General features: G+C 42.5%; 1 protein-coding gene across 1 annotated transcript; it reads left to right on the forward strand.

The window, feature by feature from the left end:
- Positions 1-1,046: 1,046 nt before the first annotated feature.
- T265_14699 (hypothetical protein) lies at positions 1,047-11,025 on the forward strand (the record flags this gene model as incomplete). Its single annotated transcript, XM_009174849.1, has 6 exons — positions 1,047-1,166; positions 1,860-2,156; positions 3,189-3,334; positions 5,384-5,502; positions 9,164-9,349; positions 10,790-11,025. Coding segments are annotated over 6 exons (1,014 nt in total), but the record flags the coding sequence as incomplete, so codon positions are not given.
- Between the last annotated feature and the right edge of the window lie 2,525 nt (positions 11,026-13,550).

Genomic DNA, 13,550 nt, shown 5'->3' on the forward strand with positions numbered 1-13,550 from the left:
GACGCACGTGCTCTCACTTGCGCCTTCACTACCTGCTGGTCCCATACCCCAACATCACTTCCACGAATACGCAACTGGTTGGTGGCTGACGTGTAAGCACATTCAAACACACCAAATTCCAAACGCTCTGTGTGTGTGTTTAAACCGAATGCCAAACTTCCGGTCACGGGTTAAAGCAGGCAAGTCAACTTGATGTTCGCATCTGATGATGGTGTATGCATGCAAACTTCAGCAAGTCACGTCTTTCAACCCAATCTCGTAAGCCTTTAAACCAACGTCGGTGGGGCCTCTTAAATAGACTATCACGGTGATATGTATACGTTTGTAATCATGATAAGGAAAAGGGTTACTCTATGTAGCTATCCACTTCCATGTGATTTCATCTACAAAGTAGTGCTTTCTCGTTGACTTAGTTTTTACCAACACGTACAAATGAAGACCACAATAGGACGGGCTGTGGATTTGTCCATCGGGCTTGGCACATTCAATATACACGCCTCAACACCAGCCTTGGAGGTCATAGGTTATTTTTTAAGAATTAACATAGTTTGGTAGATGGGATGTTCGGCGTCCTGTTCATCGTCGGTCGGATCCAGGTACTTGGTTGGTCATTTTGGGTTTTTACTCGGACTGTGGTTGTTGATCAGGCTATTTACTAAGCTTCCGGTTGAAGCGACCTCCACTCCGAATATCTTTGCTTCGTTTCAGTGTTTGTGGGCTGTAGTATTATGTCCTGTTTCATTGATTTTCAAGTTGACAACTGTTGGAAACTTTTGAACTGTGTTTTTTGATCGAAAATGAGACTTTGTGTTTTTTCGGAACACTGTAACTGGACGGAATTTATTGACCATTGACCGCGTGGCTCCTGACCTGCTTACAGAGCTAAAAAGTTAGCATACAAACGTTCTATCATCATGTGGAGCCACGTGGAAATAGTAACTTTATTGCACGAGGATATTGGCCACATCTGCAGTTTCAATCATTCTATGTATATATATATATATATATATATATATATATATATCTGTTTGCGCTCTTCCCGGCAGTGTTTCACTTCGATAAAATCCCTCTCTACGGGGTGTTGATCCTTGGATGTGGAGGAGGGACAATCACTGTCATTTGTGTAAAGCTGTTCATGATTCCTTATCTGCGCCGGCGTATTCTCGGTGAGTTTTGTTCGCTCAGGCTCAACATTTGGACACGCACCTTGATAAATGGGGCAGTTCCTTTTCACTCACTGAACAGTTTGGTTTTAAGTTTTTCCCAATCAGAAGCCTTTGAATTCTTTCGAAGTGCTTCTTCCGTGAGTACGTTCAGTTTATTGTTGAAAATTTCGTCACATTTTGTGACAACACGCAGACTCATCACCCATCAAGAAACTTTGACGTGTTGATGATCTGCGTACCACAAAACGGGAACTTGGTGAGGACGTTCGAGTTAGAGGTGACTCGTAAACTAACCTAGTCCGTGAATGTGTCTTACCTTACTAACTACCGATGTGCCTGATATTCTCGCAGACACAATCTTCGGTTTACCAGAGCTCCCCAAGACTTCGCTATTGTAACTTCTACACATGTGGCCGCAACTTTGCTTAGTGTGTATTCAAATCACTACTTATTGTGACGGTTCAGTAGTTGAATGTAAAGTCGCAGATCCGCTCTCAATTTAGAGGGCAAGGTTGCCCGATTGAGCAATAGGATTTACCGTTCTTTGTGTTAAGAGCCGATACCAGTGCCAGTTAGCGCGGTGACTAAAGGATAATTAGAAGTAGTTCTGCTGTTGAATATCTTTTTCTTACAGTCTGTTTCGCAGCTAAAACCCCAAACTATTTTCCGTCCTTGTTTTCCCGTTCTATTCAGCCGGAGACGATGCCGGTCCTGGTTTAGGCGACAAGATGTATGCAGCTCTAAAATGCCACCGAGTAGAAATGCTCTGCCAACGACTGCGGAGAGATCGAAAGGCAAAGAAAACACTTGATAAAGAGGAGAACGGGAGTCAGAGAAAGCCAACGGAAATAAGCATCGTGGTGGAGGAAGCTAGTCCTGATCTGAATTCAAGTCGCAACGGGAGAAACGGGAAAACAGGTGTGGATGACAGACATGAATCTGTCACAAGTGTCTCCGGTAGACAAAACTCCTTCCGACTTGTGCCGACAAGTGAGTCTGATTTTATGCTGCCTCTTTTTGGCCTGAATGAATTATGTAGACACCCTAAATTTGGAATTATTCGTATTATTCATACTGTCTGCTATTTGGGTGTATGTAGTTATGGGATTTGTAGAATTTGCTCGCTCACAATCAGTCTCGCCATACGATGACACACTTTCAACGGGCGAAAGTATGGTTTCAATTCTTCTTGATATATTTTTTTCATTCCTTTATTGCTTAATCAGAATGTAAGTATAGTAGATACTGATCAACCTGTTCTACAGCCGAAATTAGAACTCTCCATTTTCTGTAGGATTTTCGCTCCACGTCCCAATAAGCAGTTTGGTTGGCAGTCTTGTATTAGTTTACATTACTCCTTGATGAAGGAATGCTTTTATTCCCCTGTTTTTGATCAGGTCTCCTTACTTGGGTGTCAATGAGTCGGTCTTACACACCACAGCTGTAGCAGAAGCAGACGGATTCTTCGGTTTCCTTTAAGTCNGTTTGGACGGACGGGCTAATTTGTTTGTAAACTGCCACTCACGAGTGCATGCAATGTATTCACAACAGACAACATGAACTTTTCTATCCAGGGGATGTGTGATCTCGCAGGGTGCATGTTCACGCAAAACCTAAATTTACATCTCAGTGAAACACAATCGAGATCTCCCGAAAAGTGCAGTCAGACATAAGAAAGAAGAAATCCACGGGAGCCTCGTTTGAACTTTTCTTGAATTACCTAAACAACCACTATATGATAAGTTGTCAACATTCATTTAGGAAACAGTCTCATTGGATCCTCTAACCAAGTATCAGTCAAGGCGACAGCGAAAGCGCCACTAACAGCTTGTTGAAGCCAGCTTTGATGGCTAGTGAACACTCGTCTACAAAGGGGCAAGTATGAAACAAAAAAGTCCCCTACTTGCGAGATTTGTCCACTAGTATTGTCAATATCCTTTAAACATTTTTATTTATAATGGTGTACAATATTTCGCAGTGCACTTCTTTCTTTAGCCTTTAACGACAGCGTTTCTTTTCCAGAATTTGAGGTAACTAGCACAAAGCCAGCGGAACCCCCTGCAGAACCTGTCCATTACTTGGCCGTGAGAGCGTATCCCACTGAGCACGACTTGTCAGTCACAAGACGTGGAATGTTGACACAACCTGTACTACCCCCGATTGGAGAGGTGAATCGCCTGTTTAATCTGCGTATGTAAATATATAAATGTAGACTTATCCTACCATGTCGTACCACACTTGCGGCTGAATGAGACCGAAGACAATTCATTATTTCGAAACAAACTGCCTCGTTCTTTCTTAGATTTGTATTACCACTCTCACTTGAACAGTTCACTTCCTGTCCTGGAACAGTTATACTGATTTATCCACATCAAACTGAGGGAGCAACGAACTCGAATTTCGCTCTTGTGAGAGTTGTACACTGGTACACTCGTCTAGCCCTGTCAAGGTTTGTACTACAAACACAGAACGCAGGACGAGCATAGTCTCGCTAGCACATTAGCGCACGCTCGATGCACATTTCTGAACAGAAAAACAAGGCCAGATGAGCATTCAAGCATACAGGTTCGCTTATCAAGGACTTTTTGACCAGTCACTTGCTTAGAATTTGAGTTTTCTTCACCTCCGACCTCCCGTGTTTGTTGGAGAGTTCTTCCCAAAAATTGATTAGCTGCAACTACTGTTTGAGGTGCGAACTTTCTTCGGAATTCCACAAAAGACGCGTGCGTGGCTAAAAATCAAACTGGTTCTGCGTACATGAGAGACCACACCAAATGAATAATAGTCTTTTTTCAGACCTATTGTGTCGGTGAGTTTTCACCCCACCTTATAACAGCTGACTTGGAAATTAATGGTAAGCAAACTATGGGTCCAAGGTCGATGTATGAAAGCCTAATTCATGGCGCCGATTCCTGATACTGCAGGAGTGTTCTGGAGGTAGCAGTGCATCTGGCATAGGCACGCAGGGATTTCTGGTATTCCTTATAGCTCTCTGAATTCCTCCCTCCAGAATGCTCACGCTTTTATTCTTGCTAGCCACTACTTAATCACCTGTGAACTGGCACATTTGAGCATCTCACAGGCAATTGTTTGCATTCGACTAACTTGCCATCAATAAAAAGACAGATCCTTATAGTCTCCCGCAGTTGTAGAGATCAGCTTAGTTGATCGCACTGGTGATCAACGTATCTATACGATGATTATTATCGATCTCACAAGGCAGCCACCCTTATTCTTATGTTGATAACTAAATAAAGACGCCTGTAAAACGCATTAATTCAATCTGCTACTCACAAACGTCAGAGATGAAAACTCTAAACACGCAAGCAACCAAAAAACACAAATTGTGTATTTTGGTTTAACTGATGCTCATGGACAACAGAAAGACCTGGAGTGGCTGCCTGACAAATCCGTACTGAAACAATGTGGAGCAGTTCTAAGTGTGTTTAGAGCTTTCTTGGTAGTCACTTCTGTTCTGTCAGGACGCTGTGTTGCGAACCAGAACTTTTTCACGCAAAAGTTCACGGGATACGTAATAAAGGGAGTATTATGTACACGATGTCCTGTCCATAATGACTAGCTGTACCATCTAAGAAGGCTTTCGGTCCCCTAGGGCTTTGGTTAAATATCTCGTCCAATTAGGCGTCACATCTACACTCCTTGCAGGACTTTTGAAGTTAACCCTTGACTACAGTCGGGAATATCTTTCAAAATTCATGGTGCCTGTTCTACAGCGTTTTACTGTGCATGCTACTGATGCATCGGGAACATCTTCGCACATCTTTGTAATTCCAAAAGGACTTTTAATCGAGTACAGCTCTCGAAATATGGGTCTAGAAAGTTGGTCGCACATAGAACTTTGAATACCAAACGAATCCTCCATGACCTAATTCACTGAGTTTTTTTGGAAAGAACAAGTGTATCTACAGGCATACACCTTAACCCTTCATGATGCACTGTCGATAAGCCTGTTCGTAACTACTTAGGTTCCATAATTTCCCACTTGAGTTTTAAAAAAAAATTCGAAAGCTTTTCACATGTAATCACTTTATGCGACTTAGCTAGAATAGATAATTACGGTCTCTTAGTAAGGTGATTCGTTGACCCGAGTCCAAGCCCTTTAACCAATCAGATAACCCAATGTAATAGCCTTGACTCAACCAAATTTGTTTAAACGAAGGGAAAAATCAATACAACACCCGTCCTATTACTTTTAGGAAGAACCGCAGGAACTGGAAATAATCAGCGATCGTCCACACGAATACAAGGTGTTTTCGCAATTACAAATCCTCACAGCTGTGTTCGATTCGTTTGCGCACGGAGGCAATGACGTCAGGTAGAAACATTTTTTTCGTGAGAATTCAATCTTTTCTTGATGTCTGTTTATGCCATCTGTGAACTCGCACCAGGACTCTGAACGAAATTTGTATATTCATGTGAATTTTTTACTCAGAGAACAAATTCGTCTTTTTGACACTATAGGTCAGCCTTCTTACAATGACTCAGGTTGATGTTTTTAACAATGTAGGCACATCTGTTTCAAAATTATAGAGAAACGGATTTTTGACTCTTGAGATGTTTCAATCTGACATGTCAGAATGTTGACAAACGATTTCGATCTATCCGAAAAAATTGGAAAGTACAATACCAACTGAGATAATAATAAAAAAAACGAAGGCAAGCGATCCATGAAAGTAAAACAAGAACGAGTTGAAGTTTGTGGATAAATGTTCGAAAAATGCAAACGTCACGATCAGTTCGTCTGAGTAGCCAGCTGTCACGTGAACGAGCGACGAAAGACCCGATACGCTTACGAATGCCTTCTGAGTGTACAGAATCCGGGTTGCTTGGGCGAATCGCGCTTGGCTCATATGTGATCACAAATTGATACTGAACGGATCTTGATAGGTTCTTGGTAAAGTACTAAACAAGCGGTGTTAGAATTAAGCACATCACTAGCATCAGCCGAATGGGCGACCACTGGGATAGTAATGGGCTTCCCCGATCCAGTTGTCAGCCTAAATGTGTTATCTTCGTTTGTCCTTTCGCATGAGTGCCGTGTCGTGCGCCCTATGCATTGACGATAGCATGCGAAAAAGAAGGCTCTCTTGCTCCGAGAGTGACAACCAACCTATCTTTGAGATGTGGGAGCATCACCGACACAAACGCCCAGTTACGTAGTCTGTGGATAGTTTTTCTCTGGAAGGGAAACCGATAAAAACAGCTTTTCTTCCGCTGTGACTAGTTTGGTTTTCTTGTTTGCAGCAGTGGTGTGTTTTGAGATGAACCCGTCCAGACAAGCATTTTTTATGAAACATGCTAGCTAGCGACTGAAGTTTGGCCTCAAGACCGCTTTCAAAGCAGTTTTTCTTTTCGTTTCAACAACAAACCTAAGTAAGTTCACTTATGCTTCAGTGAAACTAAGATGCCAAAGTTATATTTGTCCTGTCGGTTAACCGAAAGTTTGACAGCTACTTTAAGCATCTGTACGTTCCTCTGTTCCCTTTCGGTCCACTGTGCTTTAATGAACTTCAGTGAAATCTTTGGTAGGTATGAGGAATTGTATACAACGTGTATATACCATCCAGGTATCGTGGGTAGATGGAGTCGATGGCCCACAAGTCTTCCCATACAAACATTACCTAGGATTCGGCCCAGTGGGGAACTCACTGAGACACCATCATGTTGTTGGTGCATATGTTTTTGTTGAGCTGACTTTACACATCATCTGTTTATTGCAGTAATAATCCATTTAAACCATCACTAGTCAAAATGATAACAGATGGCTTCGATGAGCGGGACGTTCGTGAAGGAGGAAGATACATCTAACGAAATCATGTGCCCCTCGACTTTATTCACCCCCGTGGTCGCGTCCATAAATGTAAACCTACCTTGACGGCAGTGCTAACATATCCTGTAACTAAATATTTCAAAAATATCCGCCTAGGATTTAGCTGAGGTACAATATGGGGACCTGGGCGTATCAAGGATAGGTCTGAGCGGACGGCCTGGTTTGTGGATTTTGGATAGTGCATATAGTTTCCGATCAAAACATTTTAAAGTGTTTGTGCTATCAAATACTGGCAGTTTTTACTTCCTGCAAAATGCTAAGCATCTTATGCTTTTTGAATACGGTACTGAGTATCTATCTACTTGACAAGATCTGTTCAATGTAGGTCTACACCCAAAGTTGGGGTAGTCGCAGTTCGCTCATGCAACCCAAATTTTATGCACTCGGAAACTTTTGCACACATGATGGATGTTGCCTAGTCTGCTCATTCGATCGCTGGCTACTCAGACTAAACGATCGTGACGCAAACCGTTTCCAAACACTTACCCTCGAACCTCATTTTATTCTTGTTTTACTTGCATGAACCGCTTGCTTTTAGTCTTGTTATCCCTGGATCTCTATCGGCCAGAAGAATGGACCACGAAGAAGTTGACTGCCGTCAGCTTATTTCGTGGATTTTACACTGGCACCTACGCATATTTCACTTTTTCTTTGGAATCGTCAGCAGATGCCTTTTGCAAAGCTCCAGGAATTTCCAACCCTGTAACATCCCAGCCGGAATTTCGATCATTTTACGATTTGGCTAAAAGCGGCTGATCATCATTTTTCCCATCTTAGATACTCAAACAGGATGTAGCCCCACTTTTCTTTCGATCGAGGAAGCCATTGCACGTGGTTTTGCGTTGACTGAAAGCTTAAGGGAAGCTTTTCGGATTCTTAGATCCGCTGGTTGTATCAATTATCGTTCCTTTTTAGTCATTTACAGTTCAGATACTCCTGTGAACGGAATTTTTTTTACTGCAAACCTGAACCAAAACCTTTTTCCCACTGTGATTAACCGTGCATTCTCCTGTACGTATGAAAGGAAAGTTGGCTACATTTTTAAACCATTTGATAAGTAAAACTATGATATTGCAGGATAATTGTGACTCATGTGGTGCGAATCACGCAGTAGGGAAACGTTGGGTCGGAATTGGTGGATCCGTTCACCTAACAATGACTCGGAACATCTGTTTCAAGGAGTTGATGTTTTCGTCGACTCTCGAAGTGGTTTCATTAATCGAATGGGCCGTATGGATGCATTGAATTTTCAATTGCTCTATACTAACGCACCAGTGCGGTTGACTAACTTGTGCCCAGTCAACCACAGACGAGTCAGACAGTAAACCATGCTCACTTGGTTCAGGATATCATCAAAAGTCGACAAGAGATTCATTCATTAATTACAGACGTGTGTTACACCGAAGGTTTCAATTATATGATAAAGTCAACTGGAAAGTTCCTAAGACAGGGTAAATAAATCATGTCCGCAACGATTTTGAATCAAAAAGTCATTTTGATTTTTTCCACATACCAAAAGACAGTGTTTGGTCTTTATGTCTGACTGACTACACCCAACATCGACTTTGGCTAGCTGAATATAAAACCTTCAAGGGCGATACCATGCAGCGAATTTTGTACCCTTATTGGATAGCCCAGAACCTACAGTCCGGATGGTTTAACTATTATTGCCTTTCCCTTCTATGGAAGGGAGACAGTTACAGAATGTATGGGTGTTTCAGTGAGAGTACTTTTATCGAATAACCTACTCAGAGTTCTTGCATGAAGTTTCCTCTTTCTGCGCATCCCGAAAGATTACCAACCAAACGAAGGCACTGCACATTTTTTCTGAATTGTCTGGCAGTGACCTAGGGTCGGTCACGCCATCTATTTACTTCAAAATCGGCTGAAGCAAACTAATCCAAAACACCGTGTTCAAACAGAGACACTAGGCATTGAGATTGATTAATCGTCCTTCCTAACGGGCAGTAATGTATCCCTGAGATGCCAGTTTCGGAATCTCGGATCTGATCATTCACAGATCGGAGTTAACACACTTCGTATTAACACATGGTCAGATCATTGAATCTATTACAAACGAACACGTCCATTGTGCCCAAAAGACTGAAAATCTGACAAGTTGTTTTATACCTTTTGTTTTACCTAGTAATGCCATCGGTCCCGTGATGGGTTTGTGGATTGTTGGAGTCACACAAGAAGTGAACTCCAAGATGGCTAACCCATACTGGATCCTCATTTACGGCGGTGTTGGCATTGCAATCGGTCTGTGGGTTTGGGGTAGACGGGTGATCAAAACTCTCGGGGAAGACCTCACCATAATAACTCCATCAAGGTGAGTCCAACCCAAACGAAAGGCTTTTATTGCACGACGGAAAATTATACAACTGGCGTGAATTTCAGTGCATCGATATAACGTTTTCCACGTCTACCACTTTGGTTGTTCAATAGGCTTCGGTTGGCAATGCATTCTCTCTCTGAGTGCAATTGTCGTGAATTCCCGTCATCAGAGAATCAACGTCCAACGATGATTTTCCCACAGTCGGCGCACAACATTTTCTTACAATACCTTAAGTTTTAATTGCATTCTTGAATGTGTTGTTCACCATGATTCTACCCTCAAACAAGCTTCCTAAACCGGACTTTCCAAACAGGCTTCAACGTGAATAATTTTAAAGTAGAAATGGCCAAATGAGAAACGCGGAGTTTCAAATGGGTCGTTTTGTTTTTTTGCCAGAAAATTGCTATATTTTTTTTCACACGGACTCAGTTATTCAGTGGCGAGATAGTTTTTCCGAGTAGCGGTTGCACCGGCTAACACGTGACACCATCTGAAAGTTCAGTAAATGGTTCATTCCTTCAAGAGACATTCTTCACGATACGGTGATGCTAACAACTGCTCTGATAGATTGTTTGCTGGAGCATTTCAGCACCGGATTATCACAGAATCGACTACACAGCCAGTCAACTCTTGTTTGTCTCCAGTTGTGCTCAGCGTTTATCGCATCTCGTAATCTTCATCTGGTGCTATTATGCACAGCACGCCAGTGCGGCTCAGTTTATGACATCGTGTTCAGAGTCGTGGATTGCTACCCATAGATGGTGCTACGGAATCTGTGGTCTGTTCGACTATGTCCCACTTTGCTGGATGCTATTTCCAGCATCATGCTGCGCTACACGATTATTTGTTTGGCTTATTGATTTTCTAACATCATTCTACAAGACCCTAAACGTTGCGCTTCTAACATCATTCTACAAGACCCTAAACGCAGCTCCTTGCGGTTCAAAGCTCTGCAGGTCTAACTTAGGGTGGGGTCGAAGGTTAGTTACCCGGCAAATGCATCGATCAGTAGAATTATGCACCACGGACGAAAGGTAAACAAAAACGTCTTCAGCCTTCGACAAGAATTGGACTGGAATCAAGTTCGAGTTTAAGGCTTCTCTTACGCCTAACGCAGCACTGCCGAAAAGGGGGTCCAACAGTTTTTGTGGATGGATTGGAAAATGTCTTTATTCACGTCGATAGTTGTTAGTGAGCTCACCTTATATGGTATAAAAGTCAGGAAACCTCCGGAATAAAGAACTTATCATGTTCGATTGACGTCAGCCGAGCTGCAAGCAAATCTCGCTTGTTATTCCGTTTCGGGAACTTGGTCCCTGTGAAAACTTCAATTTGGTCTGTCTAGATTACTATTCAACTGGGGTTAAATGCTGTGCCATGGTGTTATCCCGTGAAAACATCCCTCCAAGTATCACTGTTCTACTTCCATTTTAGTGGAGTTTGCATAGAGCTCGGGTCGGCAATGACTGTGCTGTTTGCCAGCAAGCTTGGATTGCCGATTTCCACCACTCATTGTCAAGTTGGATCTGTTGTTGCCGTCGGTCGGTTTCGTTCACGTGACAACGTCGATTGGCGAATCTTTCGAAACGTGATCATTGCCTGGGTCGTCACTGTCCCGGCGGCATGTGGAATTTCCGCGCTATTGATGTACCTTCTATCATTTGCTATATGACATTAAACAGGAAAGAACCTTTATTATTTGAATAAGGAATTTACAAACAGCCAATTCATCATTTGAAAATACCACTTCTTTCTTACCTGGAGTAAAACCGCTGTGCGATATCTTAGATTACTTTTGGAAACATTTTGTGACTATATAAATGCGCAATACTTCGTGACATTTTCGTTCTTGATCTGACCTCTCAGCGGTCAGGTATATCGGCTATGCTTCCAAATAAATAAACGGCCGAATGAGTTGGGGCATTCGACTTTTTAGATTCTTCAGCTAACTGTTAATCAACCAGCATTCCACTGATTCCCAGATGAACATATCAACGTTAAATCTTTCAAAAGATAAAGTTCGAGTAGATACTGAGTTGCGTTTCTTGGAATCGATTAGCAACATGCGACATAACCGGAAGAATGTAGAGTTGCCTAGCACATCCCCAGTGGTCCAGCGATGAGAAAAGGCTAAATGTCGTTGAACCTCTTCAGACAGACTGAGAGTCCAATGTTCAGTTGCTTTTGACATGGTCTACATAAAATCCATTGTCATGTTTTCCACACTTCTGACTGGCAATCTTCCGGTGGATGTATTAGCGTGTGAGCTACACTTCTTCGCCGACAGTCACACTAAAATGATAGGGCACATTACTGGATGCGTGATTATTGCCTGTATATGACACTGTTTTTATAGTACACACAACTGAGGCGAGTGGTGAGTAACATCTGTTTACCGCTTAAAATAGCATTCGGTGGCAGCGATCTGATTGCAGACTTTTCTGTCAGTTGGCCGTTAAATTTGGCACGTGAATGGGGAGCAGCCACTGTTCGTGCTCCCGGTTTATTTGGCTTATCAATAAGCGCTCTGGAGTGTGGTGGTCTGGCTATCCAATAAGTTACTTTACCAGGAGTGTGTGGCAAAGGAATAAAAATAATAACGCTAGATTGAGTACACAATAATAAGGTGGTCAGATGGATCAGAGTCATCAATAATTGTTCTCTTTAAAATAGTTCGTCGTTGGCCCATTTCACCGAATAAACAATAATCCAATCATGGTTGTCCAGCGGTCTTCTTCTGAACAGTTCTCACTCAGATCCCGAAGACAGTCTGAAATGTTTTGATAGCAGAGTTAACACATGAGACTCACAAATGACCGCTGTAAGCGTGGGCGAAATCAGAAGAGCTTCGGAACACGTGACCACGTCTGTATTGCGTGAAAATGTACAGGTGCGTGTTTTAGTCGTTTTTCGTGACCTAAAGTGAACCTGGATTTCTCTGGAAGGTGAAGGACGGAAATCTCAGAGTTGTCAAAGGCGTTGCCTCTCTCTTCCAACTACTACCAGTCTCGATAGGCAAAGTGATCCTTGAGCTCATTAAGCTACAGAGTCTCTAGATATTTGGATCGCACCTGCTAACGAACGAAACACGAAAACACCAACAGGAATAAACTCAGCCTTATACCAACATCAACAGGTGTGTTTTGGACCACCAGAACCGAAAGCTTGGAAAAAGTGTGCAGGTGATAGCAACGCTGTATGGAGAGAAGTGACTTCAAACGCCGTACACAGACACACAAAATTGGCGCGCATCAACGAGTACATAGAATGCATAGACAGCACAGGGACTTCAGGCGTTCATAATAGAAAGTAATCGCTTAGTGGGACACTAAAAGCTGTGTAGGTAGGATACATCGTTCACCTTGTAGGCAAACAGGCAGCCTTTTACTGTAAAAGGAAATTCATTGAATAATGCGGTGAAAAAGCGCATAATTTTGGCACATCGAACGCTGTCTCATCTCACATACAGAGACGGTAAAAGAAACGGGTCTTCTTAACGCTCATATCTGCGCTTCAAGACGATGCAACAAACCGCAGCCTGTGATCGTTCCCCAATTAGACATGCAAGTTTTGAGGTCAGCTACATTTTGATGATTTGATAAGTATCTTGATAATGGCAGCAATACATCATTGCACGCACCATGTACACATGACGTGCCATGGATATTGTCCAGCAGGTTGAGAATGAACCAGGCACCCTCTCTTGAAAGCAGAAAATAAAAATTATCTCATGAATGTAATGCACGTCCATTGATGTTTCTCAAGGACCAAGAGTGGCAGTTTATTGTCAACCAAACCAAAAAAGGGGAAGATGAAATGATTTTCAGTGACATTTCAAGTTAACATGGCAGTGGCAGCGTGTTTCCCCTTTAATTTTATCTTTCACTTTATAGTTGTCATCCCGACAATGTCCCTTATGAAACCGTGCTACAAAAATGTAGTGCGTTTGGCATTATCTGAACTGTGTATCAGTGATAAACCTTATGCTTGTCTAGCTGGACATCATTTGCGAAATTGTAAACAAAATGCCCCCTATATAACCAATCGCTATTAAACTTATGTGCGGGAGCGTGAGGAACTCAATGCTCTATCTGGGACCCGGCACGGTGCACCGTGTTTAACAGCCGGCCTACACGTTCCTTCCCCCCTAAAAATCATGCTTTGTATTACATCAACAGATCAGACTGACAGATAA

Source organism: Opisthorchis viverrini (genome assembly GCF_000715545.1).
Source record: "Opisthorchis viverrini unplaced genomic scaffold opera_v5_247, whole genome shotgun sequence".
In the NCBI taxonomy this organism is placed as follows: domain Eukaryota; kingdom Metazoa; phylum Platyhelminthes; class Trematoda; order Opisthorchiida; family Opisthorchiidae; genus Opisthorchis; species Opisthorchis viverrini.